Source organism: Panthera pardus, unplaced genomic scaffold (genome assembly GCF_024362965.1).
Source record: "Panthera pardus isolate Hobbes unplaced genomic scaffold, ASM2436296v1 HiC_scaffold_12, whole genome shotgun sequence".
Lineage (NCBI taxonomy): Eukaryota > Metazoa > Chordata > Mammalia > Carnivora > Felidae > Panthera > Panthera pardus.
The window spans coordinates 42,919,071-42,938,508 of NW_026526677.1; the positions used below are offsets into that span (position 1 = coordinate 42,919,071).

A 19,438-nucleotide genomic window follows, 5' to 3' on the forward strand; every position below is an offset into this window, starting at 1 on the left:
CATTCTTTCTGTGAGCTGATGTTAAAAAAAAAGGAAAAGAAAAACTGTAAATTTTAAACCTGATTTTTATTTTTAATTTTAAATTCTATACCACAAAGGGATTTATCCTAATTATCTTTTTATTTTACCTAAGTTCTCATCAATTTTGAGTTTTCTTTGTTGGTTTTTGGGCCTATGGACAGGTAGTTATAGTTGGTAAAGTTAAAAAAAAAAGTAGTCTATGTTAGTTCATTTTTTTCAAGTTCTTCAGATTATGACCAAAAAGGGCTAGAGGGCTGATTTTAAAACTGTTATAGTGAAAGATGGTATTTGAAAACTTTTGATGAGGGAAATTGCTGCCATATTTACATTTTGAAAAGTGTTTCCTTATTTACACACTATTGACTTCCTATTGAGACTCAAAATTTTAAGTACAACTGGTAAAGAATTCAATGGATCAAACTCAGTAAATCTGAAGTCACTGGAATAAAGGCCCCTAAGAAAAAAAATGTGTCAATTTTAAAGGTCTTTCCTAACTGAAGACCATTTTGTGATAGAGCCAAAGGTTAATAAAATCAGTAGTGAATGTAGCAATTTTACAGATAAGCTATTCACAACAAGTGTAGTTACTTGAATAAAAAGCTAATTCAGTTCTAAAATGCCACATGCAGTAGCAGTGAATAGCTGCTTTTAGGTGCTTTCTGGAGGAGGATAAAATACAGAATCACGGCACTCTTCTCTTCCAGCGTCCCTGGCTGCCTGTAAATTGCTGTGAATGGGGCTGTGGGCTGACAGGCTCTATTAAGACAAACTGCCTTTCTCATCGGAGAGATAAAATAAATCAGGTGTTTAGTCAAATTAAAATACTTCAGCTGGAGCAGGCCCTGGGGAGCACTGATCCACCTGACTAATCTGAGAGAAACTCAAGACAGATGTGGTTTGGGGATAAAGACGACCCCATGGAAAAAAAAAAAAACCTGCTGCACTGTCTTTGGAGTTGGAGAATAGATACAGTTTATAGCGGAGAGTGTCAGGCACACAGTGTGTGTGATATTGGATAAAAGCAGGCACATTGACTTGTAGAGAAGCTGTGTGCAGAAGGTTTTTTGCTGGTTCCCTCTTTGCGGTTTATGAAACTACCTCTGTTTTTGTGTGGGAGAGACTATTTTCCAGCAGTGCTTTTGGAGATTTTAAGATAGCCTGAAGGATGTGAAACAGATGATAGGCAGCTACTGATGACCTCTGCTGGCCTGGGCAGATTCTCTGGATCTGACTTTCCTTTTTTCCAAGTTGATTTTATCACAACTGAAAACATAATTCAAGACAAGACTTTTTACAGAGAGTTAAACTGCCTTATAAGAGTTTTCTATGTGGTCTTTTGGCTTCAACATAGCCGGACAGTATTTAGGTTGCCTCACTATGCCCCATAAATTGTCTACTTTTTCAACAACCCTGACAGTTATATAGATCTTCCTCTACTTATAATGGAGTTACATCCGGATGAACCCATTTTAAGATGAAAATATGCATTTAATAGTTCAAAATGCATCTAATCCACCTACCATAGCCTAGCCTACCTTCAGTGTGCTCAGAACACCTACATTAGCTCACAGTTGGGCAAAATCATCTAACATCAAGTCTGTTTTATAAGAAAGTGTTGAGTATCTATACAATTGATTGAATATCAGACGGAAAGTGAAAACCAGAATGTATGGGTGCAGTATGGTTGAACTGAATCAGTGCTTTGCTCTCCTGATTGTGTGGCTCAGTGGGAGCTGCGGGTCTCTGCTACTGCCCAGCACCTACAGAGAGGATCATTCCCTGTGTTACTGGATGCATATTACTGTTGCACAGTCATGAAGTAAGAAAACTTGAACCATTGTAAGTCTGTAGTTTTTTTTTTCCATAGCAAAATTATACATTCAACTAAACTAGTATTTTTTTAAGCTTATGTATTTCTTTTGAGAGAGAGAGCAGGAGTTGGGGAGGGGCAGAGAGAGAGAGAGAGGGAGAGAGAATCCAAAGCAGGCTCCACACCGTTGCACAGAGCCTCATGTGGGACTTGAACACACCAACCATGAGATCATGACCTGAGCTGAAGTCAGACGCTTAACAAACTGAGCCACGCAGGTGCCCCTAAACTAGTATTTTTTGAGATGAAATAACTTGTGTTCACAGGTTGGTTTATTAATGTGATTCAGATTCGATGTTATTTTTAGTACAGCAGTATAAACATTTGCTGTTAATTAAAACAGAAAAATCTAGGGGCGCCTGGGTGGCGCAGTCGGTTGAGTGTCCGACTTCAGCCAGGTCACGATCTCACGGTCCGTGAGTTCGAGCCCCGCGTCGGGCTCTGGGCTGATGGCTCAGAGCCTGGAGCCTGTTTCCGATTCTGTGTCTCCCTCTTTCTCTGTCCCTCCCCCGTTCATGCTCTGTCTCTCTCTGTCCCAAAAATAAATAAAACAGAAAAATCTAACACTACAGGTTTTAACTACTTAGGTGTAAATCACTATATGTGAACAAATACAATGGGTATAGAACAGAAAAATGGTCATGCATCACATTTAGAGAGTGTCAGCTATTGTACGGTGTAAATTGATTTCTCCTTAATTATATATATGTATATATGTAAATTTATATATACATATATGTATGTGTATATATAAATTCCCCGTTGAGGGAGAATTTTAGATTTGTTTTGCTACTATATTTCATTCCAACTGCATTCATTACGGCACTCACATCTATTCAAAATATATATGTGCTCCTCAAATTTAAGGAAAAGATAGCAATAGTCTTATATGAATGCCTAAATTTTCTAAAAATATTGCTCTCTGGCATGCTTTTTAAAAAATTATTTAGATGTCACTGAATTTTTACAATTAAACAACTTGAATATCATACTGATTTGTAAAAAGATCAGTTAAATTGTGTTATTCTGTAAATGCATATATACATGTCTAGTAGCATGGAAGCACGAATGCATTTATAGACCTTTGGCTTCACCTTGAACAGAAGAAGCTAAGAAGTCATGTATATGTTATCCTCAGCTTCTCTGTTTCCTATGTAGAGGAGGAAGGGGACTGTATTGAAGATTGTTAAAACAACATTATTTAACCTAGGAGAAGAGAAAACCTTCTAGTTTTTCCTTGGGAGTGTAAATACCAGATCCAACTCTTGTGTTGGCCCTTGCCCCAAATTTCCTATGAATGCTTCTCTTCTTTAAGAATTGTGATGCAGTAACTTTCCCAGTTTCCAGTAAGTCTTCTCTTAACTCACCTCATATAGAAAGGTATAGTAAGAAAATTACAGGTAGATCAGAATATTTCCAAAAACATATGCAATAAAATGTCCATATATCCCAAATATCTACTCTTACAATCTTCCAGACTATTTTCCACACCATAGGTAGAATGACCACATCATTCATCCCTTATTTAAAATACTGTAGTTATTTTTGAAACATTCTTAGAATAAGTATGAAGTTTATCAAGCATGGTCTATTAGTTCACTGAATGGTGTGAACTTTTACTACCTCTGTACCTCATCTGGTACTCTACTCCCCCCCTTTTTTTTTCCTTGCTCAAGTTTTACTACCTTCTTTCAACTTGTGGAACACACTGGAACTCCCCTCCACTGCCCCCCCCCCCCCCAACCCCGGGGCTTTTGCCTGTGTTGTTTCTTCTGAAAAGTTCCTTGATCACCCTCCAACTCTTTGACTACTTAACTCTATTCATCTTCCTGATAATTTGTTACTTTTTCAGACTATCTTTCTTACACTTGGGCCTCCCAAACTTGGTTAAACTTCCCCCAAATATCTGTCATTTTGTAATTCTTATTTAGTTTTTGTTTACATTTATATGTGTAATTGCTTGATTAAGGTTCCCTACTCTCATGCACTTTGGACTCCAAAGTGCACAAGAGTAGAGAAGTCTATCTGCTTTTTCTTGCCATAGTATCAGTATTCTCGTATATAGTTGCCATTCAGGAAGTATTTTGTTTTAATTAGAAATGACTAAAATAAGTAAATAAATACATTTCATACTTTTTTTGTCTTCTCATTCATATATATATATATATACATATATATATACATATATATATACATATATATATATACATATATATGTATATATATATATATATGTATATATATACATATACATATACACACACACACACACCATGAATTAATTGAGCTTGTTGTACTTTTGAAGAAATTTTATGATTCCCACTGGGAACCTGCTTTTGTATTCATGAAGTTCTTTTTTTTACCAAGCTGAAATTCCTATTGCTGAAATAAAAACTCATTTAAAAAAAATCAATTCCAGTAGCTAGAAAGAACAGCTGGATACAGTATTTGTTCCTTTATCAGTTGAATACATTTTCTAACATCATCTCATGATTATTTTTCTTTTAATTTTGATTTTAGGCCATCTTTCAACTCAGTGAATCTTTAAGCATATGGGATACTGACAGTTTGTTTTTTTCTTTATTTTTTAAGGACTTGAATTGATATTACAAACCCCAAGATAGTCCTAAGTGGCATAGCTTCTCTGCTGACATCAGTCTTACCTTCTGGGAATCATACACTAGCAAGTACTAGCCAGCATCCTCTGAAGGCTCTGTTTGTCCCTGCAGCCACTAAGAAAATAGGACCACTGCTAACTGAAATATTTTTAGTTTCTCAGATTGTCCTCGTGCTTTCTTAGCAGGACTGAGGGGAGTTTCATAAGGAGATTGGAAGTCTACTCTTCCACACACACAAAAATCGGCAATCTTTGTCCCCTTTGACAGCTGGTGGCATCTTTCTGAAAAGCTTTCAAATCATAGATCATTTCTTCATAATGAAACCTGTGTGGCTCAGATACAGTGGGTTGAAATTCTTATCTTATGCTGTGGTAAATGCTCTAATTTAGATTCACAAAAGGATTCTGTACCCTTTACTTAGGAGAGCTGTGCAATTTGCCCATAAAAAGACTGTTCAGCACCATTAGTGCATACCATAAGTGTTCAGCGACATCATATTCATTAAACAGCACATCCTTATGCATAACCTTTTCAACCTCGAATGTGTTTTTTCCCTTTGAAGAATGACAAATGACAAAAGGGTGAGAGAGGCCTCCAAGCAACATTGTTGCCTTTAAGGATGAACTTGAGAACTTTAGCTTGATCCCTTCACAGGGGGAAAAACATAAGATTCAATCCTATCCTTACCTGAGGCAAGGCAGTTTTTTTTTTTTCCCTCCCTCTCTGTAGAACTCGTTCCAAGGCCAAGAGAACAACTCCTGACATCCAAGCTTCAGAGACAGGTCTTTGCACAATAGAAAAGTTTTATGAGATCAGTGATTGGAAAATTCCTTCTGTAACACTTATTAAGCACTTACTATGTCTTAGATCCTGTGTTGGTCACTGAGATAGAGATAACTAGCTAATATTATAGAATATTAATACAACCCATGGTTTCTAATCTTTGGTACTAAATATCATAGGTTTCCTATCTTGATCAGATAGATTTGGTGGGGATAAGTAGGGGTGGGGGGGGGGTGAGAGAGAGGGAATATGGTAAAAAGGCGAGAATGGGGATAGTTCTACTTTTTGTTTTGTTTTGTTTTGTTTTAAAGAGCCAGAGGGAAGAGCGAGAATTTTATTAGCAATGATACTTTTAATTGGCAGGGTCGGTGACTAACTCTGGTGTTCATTCCACTGATACTCTGTAGTGTTCCTATACTCACAGTAACCTCCAGTTACTGTCCCAGATGGTTAAGTGTCTTAGGGTAGTCCCTTTCTAAATCCGCCCTCCACTTTTCCCCAATTCATTCAGACTTTTCTCAAACTTGTGAGATATCTTCTCACTTCCATTTTAGGTACACCTGAGAGCCTGGCAGAGAAAGAACGGCAACTCTCTACTATGATTACCCAGCTGATCAGTTTACGGGAGCAGCTCTTGGCAGCGCATGATGAACAGAAAAAACTGGCAGCCTCACAAATTGAGAAACAACGGCAGCAAATGGACCTTGCTCGCCAACAGCAAGAACAGGTGAGCCCTGCAAAAGGAGCTGATGAACTGGAGAGGTGAATGCGCCAAGCTCAGCGAGTAATCACATTGATTGGTTTATTTGTCATAAGCATTCCTAAAACTAAAAAATAAAATAAAAAAAGAAGGAGAAGAAGAAAAGAAGAAGGAAAGAGAAAGATGGAAAAACAAAGGAAGAAGACTTCTGGAAATCCAGGGTCTTTAAGAATACTGAGGGGATATGTGGAGAACAAAGAAAGGCATCATAGCAACTGGGCATAACTGAAAGTGATAACGTTATTCCAGAACATTTGGATTTGATTAATTATTTAGGGACTCATTCACACAGACATCGCATGCAATCCTAGTGTAGCTTACCCATGAGTAAGTTGCTTCTCTCTGGGCCTACTCTTCTCATCCGGAAAAGAAGGGTCCTGGTCTAGAGAAACTTTGAAGATCTTTAAGCTTACTGGTCCCATGATTTTCTCTGACTTTAAAGCTAAGGTGACCATAGGCCTCAGTTTTCCCAGAATAACCATGGCTAATGCCTGTTTCCCAGAGTAATTATTAATAACCCCTATTCCACTTGCAAAAGTTGGCCGGGTTTGAATGATAAATTATATGGTCACTCTATTTATAGCATAGGTAAATCATTGAAAACAAATTAGCACATGGCTCCTCTAAGAATTTGATTTCATTGATTTAGAAGTGAGAAAGAAGAAAAAATAGCAAAGTTTAAGTGTATATCTTTTAAAAAATAAATCACTTTCCCAAACCTTTTTCCTGTCTCATAAGAGTACATTAATCTAATAACAATGATCCTATAGAGTAGTCCCTGATGCTTTAGATCAGATGGACCCAAATTAATGTGCAGTTTTTAGAAATCTGACATTATTACTGGAATTATCTTTTCAGTTAAATGTATTTTATAGGGGTATATAGAGCAATATATGCTCTGTTGATTTTAATGAGTTGTGACGTCTGGTATTTTATATGCTTGAATATTTGCCCACATGTAGGAATATGGACTCAGCCCCTAATGGAAAATAACATAAAGGAACACTGTAAAAAATCAGAAGTTAGAATGTCATTTAGCCATCCAGAGATGACACAGTAATTAACTATTGACACTTGTGAATAAGCTAGCACAAATTAATCTTGACACATTTGCAGACGAGTGATATCTTACAGTGAACACTTTGTAATTATATTTCAAAATGAAAATTAAATGACACTTAAAACTAGGTTGTCATGCTCAATGAAGCGAGCATGTAGCTCAACCGATTGGCAAATAAAATTCAGAATTTGAGCCACATGGTGCTTATGTACCATACTTCACTGTGTCAAACCCATACGTCTAGAGTGGGTGATAGTAATTGCACTGTGGTGTTTTGGATGCATTTCTATGCAGCACTTTATCATTTAGGAGGGACCATCAATATTAGATGCCTAGTAGTGTTTCACTGGCTTGCTAAGAGGAAATAAATATTCAGAGGGTCCCACATCTATACCTAGAGTTGCCGAGTGAGTTGCCCATTTCTGATTTGAATAGTGACAAGCAGACTGAGCCTTTCCAATCTGATTACATAGTGTTTCTGTTTTGCTTATAAAGCTTTGGAGGGGAGTAGTCCCACTTCTCAAACTCTAGCCTATGATAGGGGCAGCTTTATCATGAGTTCCAGTATGAGCCAGTCATCACCAGAAACCACAAAACAACATTTTGGAGTAGACTGCTATTTTTTGTTATCTCGGGCTCAATGAAATGTGATTTGGGTGTTTCCCTCTATTCTAGGCTAAAGAATCAAAAAGACTCAAGAAATATACAGTTGAAGGCTGATCCACCTTCATTGCTACTTCTAAGATTGCCCATTCTAGAATATTGGCTTTTGGAAATAGAAGAAATAGGAACAAAAAAGCTGTAACTCTTACCTATAGGGCACTACAAAACCAAGGCCTTCTAAGTAATCTGGGGCCACTTCTCCGTCTAGCTTCTTACGCTGGCAGTGTGTTCTCATAAGGGGTATCCCCCGGACTTCAGCTTTTGAGGCAATAAACAGCCTGATGCCTTCCTCATGTTTTATAGTAAGCACCATTATGCTAAAGGAGGTGTTTGCTCTTCTGAGGGGCAGATTCGGATCCTCCACAGAGCCTGCTTTAGGTGGTTAATATTTCTTCATATAGACCAGATTACGTGTTAACATGTTGAATTTGATTTTGGATGAAGGTAAAACTCATATGTGGATCGTGACCTTTAAAATGAACACATTGCCCTCAAAAGGATAAATGGATGAATATTGAATTTTGTTTCTAAAAAATGCTTTGTATGTGTGACATCAACAAGAAAAAAAGAAAGATTTGAGTTTTTGCTGTTTTCTTTTGCACTCCCTTGACAATATTTGTAAGTTTTATCAGCTCTGAAAATCTTCCCTTCAGAAAAGATTTCACCAAATAGACCATGTTTGTAAGTAATAGAAAGTTATTTCCTGTCTTTGCTTACAGATTTTACTTTTTACATCCAAATTAAGCTCTTGAGAAAATGTAGCCAGAGTTTTCCCGTCTTTTTTGTCCAAAGATCAGATTTCAAAATTCCCATTCTTTCCCGACGACCATTGCAGATATGGATGAACTGCTCACAAATGTCGTACAAGGGGTCCTGTTCATCTACAGAGAGAGATTTAGGGGGTAAGCAGAGAGGCGGCACCTGTTTGAAATTTTTCATTTTCTCCAACTTACTAAGTCTGCCTCTCTCATTTTATAGGAACTGTTTCACATAGGAGTACAGTAAAGCATTCTTGCAATTCCAAGAGAGATACCTGGGGTAATGGCAAAGGTGCAAGCATTTCATTTGAACTTAATGAAACTTTATTTCTGATAGATTGCAAGACAACAGCAGCAACTTCTGCAGCAGCAGCACAAAATTAATCTCCTGCAGCAACAGATCCAGGTCAGTGTATTTTATTACTCTCGGCTGATTATACTTAGATACTTTCCTCCTTGAAAACGGAATTGAAAATGCTGCAAATGTGCCCCTTTCCTGTTTACAGCACCAACAGGGCTGTTGCTCAAGGAGGTTGTATAAAATTGTATGAGTGGATGTAGGAAACATCGACCGTGTGGTGGTCTAAGCATTCTTTTCTGATGTGACACGTAAACAGAATAAACCTTATCTCTTTTTCCTTCTGCCATTTGCCTAGCACAACCCAGTGGAAACCTAAATGGTTTCAAAGGTAGCACACACATGCTATTTTTATTGCCACAAACCACTTTCTGCTTTGTATTTTACCATCTTAATAGTATCACAGGGAGAAGCTTATATTTATTTGCTTGTTAGGACTGTCTGAGTAGGTCAGTTATGAGAAGAGTCTTATGACCTGGGCAAAGATTGATAATGATTAATTTGTTCTTTAAGAAATAGTAACTGCATTTCTGCTAGGTGCTGTGGGGAGTGTGAACATCAATGAATAATTATGTGTCTTCAAGGAACTTACAATCTAGAAAGGAAGAAAAACGTGTTCCCAAATAATTGTATCACAATTTAAAAATTCCCCTTTTTTGTTGTGGCACTGTGACACAAATGCATAGATAATGATTACAATGGTCTGGGAAGGGATTCTGATTTCTGGCATTCCTTTAGAAACTTGATGGTTAATTTAACTAATAGCTCTCTGAGATCAGTAAGGGAACTGACCTCCACTTTTGAATAGGAACATAGGTATGTGACTTCTAGAAAGCCATAAAATAAGGAACTGTTTGGTGATTAATCCTCAGGAATACTCATCCCAAATTTATGTGTGCCCACCACAGCCTCTGTGGTTTCTCTTGGTTGCTGTGTATATTTTCTTTTTTCTTCCTTCCTTTTTTCTTTTTCTTTCTTTCTTTTCCTTCTCTTTCTTTCCTTCTCTTTCTTTCTTTCTTTCTTTCTCTCTCTTTCTTTCTCTTTCTTTCTTTCTTTCCCTTCCTTTCTCTTTTCTTTTCTTTTTTCTTTTCTTTTCTTTATTTTGAGAGACAGAGAACAGAGGAGGGGCAGAGAGAGAATCCCAGGCAGGCTCTGTGCTGTCAGTGCAGAGCCCGATGTAGGGCTCAAACTCATGAACCATGAGATCATGTCCTGTGCTGAAACCAAGAGTCAGATGCTTAACCAACTGAGCCAGCTGTGGATATTTTCTAACCTCTGGGATCTGTTATTCAGCCTAGTTGGGACAGTATATTGTGAATTATATTATTCCTTTGCTTGAGTGTAATATTATACCTTCCTGTATTTATTTTTTTTTAAGTTTTATTTATTTTTGAGAGAGAGAGAGAGAGAGAGAGAGAGGAAGAGAGAGGGAGAGAGAGAACAAGGAGGGGAGGGGCAGAGAGAGTGAGACACAAAATCTGAAGCAGGCTCCGGGCTCTGAGCTGTCAGCCCAGAGCCCGATGTGGGGCTCAAGCTCACAAACCATGAGATCATGACCTGAGCTGAAGTCAGACACTTAATCAACTGCAACACCCAGGTGCCCCATATATCTTACTGTATTGAAAAAAATATTAATTCACATAAAGTCATAGTTTACTCTTCTACTCTTCTACTCTTTCATTGGTGAAAGCCAGTGGTGTTAACTTAGAGCCTTGCTTCATTTCTTAATCATACTTGGTGTTCCATTTAAAGTACCAATTTGGTGCCTGAAGAAGTACTTGTACCTCATTTGGCATTTTGTCCAGCTATCTTCACCTGAGGGTTTTAACCAGTGTTTTTGTTGTTTAATTAGTTCTGATTCTATCTTTCATACACAAGTCTGTGTGTTTCAAAATAGAGTCCAAATACAGGGGAGATGGAATGTCTCTGGCATTTTTGACAGTCAGCTTTTACAATGAAATCTCGGAATAATTTCTCCTCCTGATATCTTATCTCTTTTATAACTCATGCTGAGATCCTTAATTAAATAACTGTCCAGGTGTTCCCTGATTCTGCCCTTATTAGAATTTTCAGTGTAGCTCCTACTGCTAAGGTCAAGATTTTTAGCCTGTGGTTTCCTACATTTTTCTCTGGATTCTTCTCTAAGAACTCAGTAGGTGTTAAATAACCTGATCATTTAGTTCTCTCTGTTTCTCCTATTTGTAAAGCAGGAATGGAAGAAGTTTCCTGAGATGTTCCCTTATCAGTTATTTATTGTTAATGTTTTTCTACATCTTCATTACTTACTTCTTTATTTACTTTGAATGTATTTCACTTTTCAGTCCACTGGTGTTTCTAACAAGTGGCTGTCTTAATTGATGTTTGTTTTGTGGTACTGAGGATGTCAGATGAATAGCAACCAAATCAGTTCACAGCATTTTTATGAAATAGCATTTATTGATAACATATGATTTTAGTTGTAACTTTACCACATGAAATTGATGCCTTCTTCAGGAAACTATAGAATATGATGTTAAAATATTATTCATCGGAATGTTTAATTTGAGAAGATAGGAAAATTGTTTTTTCGGGTTTTCTAATAGAAGTTTAATTACTTTTAAAATCGTGGCTATTTCTCGTTGTTTAAATTTTTAAAAATTGAAGCTAATCAGCACTTGATCTCAGCTGTGTAAATTATAAAATCAGAGAGAGATTCAAAGTGTCAGAGCTGCATTCACTTTAGAAATACAGGAATCTTCGTAATAAGAATTTATATTTTAAAAATAACAGGAAGCAATAACCTGTATTTATAGTTTGTTCTGTCCTGAGCTACCGCAGTTACTACTGCGTATCTTGTCAGTATTTATCTTATCAGTGTGCGACCATTCGAAGAATTTTTCAAATGCTTAAAAATATTCCTTACACAAAACATATTTATCTCTGACACTTATGAAGCAGGTATTTGATATTCAGACTTTCAGGTGTTTTGGGGGAAGGGGAATGGATTAAAAGTATTTTTCAAATATGGTTTTTGATAAAATATAGACATGATCCAATTTAGGAGAGATTATTGGTGGGCTAATTTTAGTACAGTTTTTTTGAGCAAGATATGAGATTTAAGCGATGCTGCACACATTTTTCTATCATGAAAGAAACATTCTCCTGTTTGAAAACAAAACAGAACAAAGAGTAAAATAAGGTGAGTACAAAACGTACTTTCCCTTCTGAGAACAAATGTATACAGAGACCATTTGAGCAAGTTTGACCTTCTTTCTTCTTTTTAAATCTTGAGTCCTAGAACCTGTTAGCTAACAAAATCAGCGAGATTAAGCCATGGCAATTGGCTATGGATCATGAGTATCAGCTGGTTACATTCAAGATTGCTGTCTGCTTATAGTTCAGAATGCTGACTTGTGAATCAGTACTGTTGTTCCTGATGTTGCAAACTATAATAGAAAGAAAAGGAAGAGTGTCTAACCTCTTACAATAACCACACACCAACACATCTGGGCCTATTGTAATGGAAGCAAATGAAAACCTGAATGGCTTGCACAAATTGAAATCAGGACTTTTCCTTAGAGATGGGAAGAAGACATGATGAAAACAGTATTGTAAAAGTCCCCATGCTTATTTTATGTGCAATCATTCAAAACTTATATGTATAGTTAAAAACCATATTATTTTTTTTCTTCCTTAAGTATAATTTTTAACATACTTTTGCCTTGGTAAATTCTAACTAAATTTTCAAAGAGATACATTTAAGACCATGTGAACCATGTTTAGAAAGCAAGATGAATGACTTTGTGAATCAATGTTTTTATTTTTTTGATGAGTCAATTTTTGCCATTAAAAAATCAGGTTAATAACTTTAAATGATTATTAAAATGCTTTAATATTAACAGATCTTTTAGGAGGCTGTTTGCTTAGTGAATTCAAATCCCTCTGTTTGTGCTTTGGGGAAAATGGTGATTCCTCTAATTTGTTTCATATTAAGTAATTCCCCCGATATAGAGCCCAGAAAAAGTTGGACATTTTTGATTCTTCCAGGACAAAAATAGCACAGTTTTCATCAAGTGTATGGAAAGCCAAACTAATAGATATGGAATAGATATGGAATAGATATGGAATATGATCCTTGGAATTGGGAATGCCAGTTCTCATCCTTTAATTCCAAAGGACAGATGACTGCTTCAGTAATTTCATCCTCCTTGTCCCCTACCATTGCACTAGAGTATCTTAGCCAGTCTTTTGTAGCATTTTATTTATGAGTTATGTTGACAGGTAAACAAAATTCACTTGTAATTATTGGACACATCAAAGCATATTTACAGTATTTTAATCAACCAGTACATGTAAGTCTAGTCTAAGCAAAGGAGAAAATACTTTATAAATCCTGCTTTCTTGATCCACCTATATATTTATTTACACAACCTCAATTGAGCATGTCATGGTTTTTGAATCTAGAGAAGTTATTCTTCGTGGATACAACATCCCACATTCTTTGGTTTCAATAGCATGTTACTAGGAAACATTGATGGCATTTTGTTGCTAAAACTTAATCTTTGGAGGAGAATTTAGCTCATGAAGGTATCTTGGTAAGAAGGTTACTTTTTGAGTTTTTGATAAAATATAGTCTCTTCAAACCCCAATTTTAGAGTTATTCAAATGGCTTATATTGTGTGTTATATAGGCTGTGTCCTCTCCTGACATCGCTGATGGAACAACAATGGTCTCCTAACAGTAGACTGGCTGGATGGGGTATTACCTGGGCATTTGGCTTCCTGGGCCAGGGCCAATGATTTCATGAATTCGTATACATATGCCTTTTTAAGTTTAATTGTGAAACTTGAAATTCTTAGCTTTTTGTTAATCTTTACAATTGGTGTACAATATTCATTGCCCTTCCCTAGTCATTTAATACATACATTAGATGGCAAATTCCATCTGTGGAAGGCCTGAACCAAATGTCATTGCTGCTGCTTTGCACATACTCTTTGTCTCATCGGAAAGCTGTCCCTTTTAAATGCGGTAATACATGCTGCTTATTTGCAAAGCCAAGTATTTGTCTCTTCACTGAGACGTTACTCTGTTCTTAAGAGTATATGACTATTTTTTCATACACAGTATTTTCCATTTTGATTACAATATATTCCTGTGTGCTCTTCATATGTTTTGTGTGTCTCTGTGTGTTTGTCATGGGAGAGCACCATTAGATATGCATTCTTCTTCCTGTCTGGTAACCAGAAGAGATGCTAATATTATAAGAAAGGAGGTGATTGTTCTTAAACCATTAAACAGAATAATTTGAGATGGACTTTCACCTTTTAAGGAGATAAACCTTGCCTTTGTTTCCTTCAATATGATTAACTACAGGCATGTCAGGTATCTGCTGAGCAGAATAAGGACTACCTTTTTATGTGAAGTAGTTGTCTAAAGATCAGAAATAATTACTTTGTACATTAGCCTTCATGGCCTGTATGACCTGGTTAATTAATTTTTTGCTGGGATAATAATAATAGATATATATTTAAAGATATGCTTCATCATTAAATATCTAAGTGACCTCTAATTTAAGAGCTGGACCTTGGCATTTATTGTCTTTTGGAGATGGCTGGAGGAACCGACATAAGACTGATGAAAGTCAGGAGTGCTCCGGGCTCATGTAGTCCCTCTGTCTTATGTTGTACCTCTTTGTTAATTGTATTTAGCATTGGTAAACAAAAAGCAATTACAGTGCTCCTGTTTTGACTCTAGCCAATAGTCCTTTTTTTGTGCTATTGATCAGGTAACGAATCTCCTTCCAACAGCCTCTGAACAGGACTGAGTAAACCCACTGGAAGTAATTTGATACTACTATTGGCACTGCACATGTATCTGATGCTCTCTTGCAATGAAATGAGAGTTATAAACAAAGCTTAGAAGTCTAGGATTAGCCCCCAGCTTCAGCAAGCCCTTAAAATATTTTGTAATTCTATCCTCAATCATGAATTAGCCAGGAAAAACAGACCCTTTCTCCTCTATTTCTCTGCTGTATGCTGTTTTTAATTGCCCACAGGCAGGCTGTTGTGATCTTCTTTGGAAGTTTAAAACCAAGATAAAAATGCAAATCTAATTATTTCTTTTATGTAATCTAATTAACTTTTTAAGTAATGATAGATGCTCCGTAGCTTGCTTCAAACATTTTAATAATGAAGTTTCTGAATTATAAAGAATAGGTAAAGCTGCTATAATTCATGAATAACAAGGGCCTTTGCAGCTAAAAATGTGAATTCTCTGTGGATTAGAAACTCCGTGTTAACCATGCTAGACTGTTTGTTAAAGTTGGAGTGGATCTAAAAATAAGAAGTGATACTTGCCCAGATCCTATGAGCTGCTATATGGAGTTATTAATCTGCTTGCTGTCTGTTTTCTAAATGTGGCCTATGGCAAAGATCTTTCAGCAGACCAGACCCTGAATCTCAGTGCTTTCCAGGCACTATGCTTTGGTTTCCTTAACCCCCTCTAGGTGAGCCTCCATTCTCTATTTTATCTTCTTGTGCTTTTCTCAGACTCCACTCCCCAGCCCGCTGTCTCTAACTACCAATACTAAAAATTCTGGGAAACTAAAGTCTTTGCTTCTTTCTGGCGTTAGTGAAAAAGGGAGAGTACATTACCTCTTCAGAGGCAGGAGTAGCAGAGTGGCAGATGATCCAGGTGGTGTCAGCATGTGACATTACGTAATAGTGAATCAATCCCATGGGGAAAAGGAGGCTCTCTTCTATTTTTTTCTTGATCTCTCTGATTACATTGAGGGCTCAGTTTAGTGTTAGTCTTTAATACCTTTCTAGGATGTGCTAATCTCTCTCCGTAGGGAAGACAGAGAGAGAGAACATTTTAGGCTCAGAGTCTTTGGAGGCAATAGTATTGAGCTACAAGTAAAAGGAAATAAAATTAAATAATATAAAACTTGGATTTTAATACTTATCTGGTTATCTTCTATTTATGACAAGAGATTTTCGTTTTCTATTCGAGGTAATGATATAAAGTTTCCTTTGAAATAAATGTATTTAAGCAAAAATAAGTCAATTTAAATAAAAGCCATAAGCAAATAATTGTTGGGTACTTGGGTATGGCAAAAATGATGAAGGTAGTTCTTCAATAATGAATTTTGGGAAACCTTTGAAAGAGTACTACACTAAGAAGTATTAAATGATCCCCCTCCACCCTTTTTCCACATTAGTAGAAGGTTAAACTTGGAAACATCATCTAGAGGTCCTCATGATTCTCATTCACTCATCACAGGGAGGGTCGGTGGCTATCCCTGGTGGACAACAATACCGTGAGTTTATCATTAAGCTATACTAAAAATTAACCCTGACATTATGGGTTTTTTTTCTTCCTTTGGAATTAAAATGCCTTTTCTGTTTATGAAGTAAAGGTGAAAATAGATGGCATGCACTTTCTTTGTTTTCCAGTGGTTTATTTGGTGAAATAAGACATTCCCCAATACATATATATGTCCCCAGTTTTGTTTTCCTTTGAAATTTCTTTGCAAGTTTTTCTCCAGTCCAAATCCTTTAATTTACACAAGGATGCTGAAACCACAGACTTGTCCAAGCTTAAAAAGCTAAATATTGGCAGAGCTGTGAGTGGGACCCAACTTTCTTGACTCCTGTCTAGTGCTATTTCCAACATTCCAGGTGGTGTCTCAATTTGTCCTTTTTGTGACTTGAATAAATCTTAGTGCACTTTGGTTTCCTAGTTTGTAAAATGTAGATAATAATATCTAATATCTAAAATCTCATTACATGCTCTTTGTCCCTAAACAGAAAAAAAATTGAAGATTTGCCATTAGAACCAGTTTATATCCCAGAACTACTACAACTGTGGGTGCATACCCACAAGGAAAGAGATAAAAAGAACATAATTGGAATCTTCCTGTAGTGTAGTATGAAATGTATTCATGGCTGAGTGACTCTTTTGGTATTTACATATAAACTTCTTAGAGAGTTAATTATTTTACTTTCTGAGGGCTTTAAAGTTATATGTCTTTATATTGAAGGTCAGGACCTTTAATGTTAATACTTTTCTTTACAGCTCCCCTCTCCCGCGGACAAAAGTGAGCAGTGAGTGACAGCATTTGATGCTAGTGGTTCTCAATCTGGGTTGTACCTTGCAATCACATGGAAGCCTTTTAAAAATACTAATGCCTAGGTAACACCCCAGAGGTTCTGATTAATTGGTCTGGGGTACAGTCCTGATAGAAGATTGTTAAAAACTCTCTAAATGATGCTAGAGGGCAATCAAGATTGAGAAATACTGCTTTATACAGTGTAACGCAGATTAAATGTGAACTCTAAGTTATTTGGACTATCTATCTACTTACCTATCTAACATCTATTTATCTATCTATCTATCTATCTATCTAACTAACATCTATCTATATCTATAGACAGATATATCTATAGACAGAGGGTTGGGCATAACTTAAATAATTCTTTAGCAGCTGAAATATACTTTTGATTTTGGTCACAGCTATTTTACTTAAAAGCTAGAAAGCTTATAATGGATCATGGTTTAAACAATTTAAATAAATCAATTGTTCTTATAACTTGATTTTATTTATATATAGACCTAGTGGCAAAACCGGAATGTTGAGACCAGAATATGTTTTTTTCCTTTGGGAGAAGGTATTTAAAATAAAAATGAAGCATAGCCTTTCATAATAAGACAAAAACTTGTAGAAAATAAATTTTCAATTATTATTTAAACAAAATGACCCAGAAAATCAGCCCATTATTTATTTTTTATATGCTTTTTTAAAGAATTCTCTATGAAATTGACTACATCTTGAGATTATATATATATATGTGTGTGTGTATATATATATATATATATACACACACACATATATACACACACACACACACACACACATATATGTATATGGAATGTATGAATACACTTTTAAGCTAGGTTTGTACATAAAAGGAGAAGGTGTAGAGAATAAGATGCATTATTTTTGAGTGCATGTATGTAATTTAAAAGTTTTTAGGACTAGCATAAGTATTGGTTAAATAAATGCAGATTTAAATTCCAGTTCTATTGCTAATTAGCTCAGTGATCTGTTTTGCTACTTACTAGCTATGAGACAAGTTTCTTAATGTCTCTGAGCCTACATTTCCTAGTTCCTAGGAAGATGAGTAATAACAGTACCTTAGTCATTGTGAGATTAGAGATCATCATACGAAGCCTCTAGTAGTTGCTCAATGCATAGTATCTTTCACTATCATTATTGTTGTTGTGTACCACGTATAAATTTCAGAGTACCTTATAGAGAAACATAAATGTACGTATTTTGTATCTACGTGTACACATACGTTTGTATCTATATACTCATGCGTATTTAGAATCCACAAATTAGTGATGTGAATATAGGACAGTCAATGTGGATGCACTTAAATCAATTATTAGTACCATGATAATCTAGAAGAAAAGGAAGAACAGCAATTTTCTCTGGCTGCCACATGAGTGGTATTTTAATTGTCAGTGAGAGGAGAGTAAGTTTTATCAGGCATTCAGAGATGGTTGGCCGAGAATTAGACAGGGCTGCCTGGAGATTGTCTAAAAGGGAGCATGGCATTTTATTCTGGAAAATAGGGTCAAATTCTCACCTTTCACACTAAAATGGGCTTTTCTACTAGATCAACAGTGCTTGTGAAGTTAGAAGGATAGTAAATGAATCTTTCCAATTTATTTTATAGCTTTAAAAAAAAAAGCACAGATGAAGTTATGTGATGTAGCAGCACAAAATGCAAAAGTCCTTCTTGTTTAAAATAAAGTTGTTCATATAAATCTTGTGTACGCCATCTCCTGTAAGTCAAGCATTTGCCCAGCTTTTGTGAATTATGTCTATACTTAGAATTTAAGAAGTTAAACAGTATGCATACCAGACTTGAGAGATGGGAAATAAAAATTGATATACTGTGTGACACTTGATATAGCACAGGGAAATATCTTTTAAATTCTGAAGGGATGTACTGACATAACCATTTTTAATTCACATAAGGTAACTCCCACTCAAAAGTTATTAATGCTAGAGCCAGATATTTTTACTTGTTGAAAATAAAAGAAAACAAATGATGCAAAATGTGTCAGGGTCTCACTGTGAGACACTGAATTCATTTTTTCTACCACCCAATTCATTAAGAAAATGTTAAAGTTGTAACATTAAACAATGCAGTTAAGGAATTCACAGATTGGAAGAAAGGGAAAAGTCCATCCTCAGTCAGGTCATGGTCATGATTGTTGTTGAACATACATTTCAGTAGAAGAATTGAATTTTCTATAGTGGCTGAGATTAGTGCAGATGGAAAGGACTCTCAGCTGGGGTGACTTGGCTGCTGCTTGAACATGTTGACAAGGTGGACAGACTATTCTAAGGAACTCTTAACAGGCCCGGCTTATTTTGTACTGTAATAGTTTCATTCATTTCCCAGCCACACAAATGTTGGCTGCTTCTTATGCATTCTTTAGTTACATTGTTCACAGGAAAAAGAGGGGGCAGAACAATAAAGCTGATTTTTGTT

General features: G+C 36.1%; 1 protein-coding gene across 27 annotated transcripts in view; it reads left to right on the forward strand.

The window, feature by feature from the left end:
- Positions 1-19,438, forward strand: part of SOX6 (SRY-box transcription factor 6) — a 697,806-nt gene that overhangs the window by 487,002 nt on the left and 191,366 nt on the right. For all 27 annotated transcript variants that reach the window (XM_019456423.2, XM_019456414.2, XM_053899942.1 and 24 more), the window contains 2 exons: positions 5,847-6,019; positions 8,871-8,939. In XM_019456423.2, coding sequence (XP_019311968.1) covers positions 5,847-6,019; positions 8,871-8,939 — 242 coding nt within the window. The remainder of the gene's footprint in view (positions 1-5,846; positions 6,020-8,870; positions 8,940-19,438) is intronic.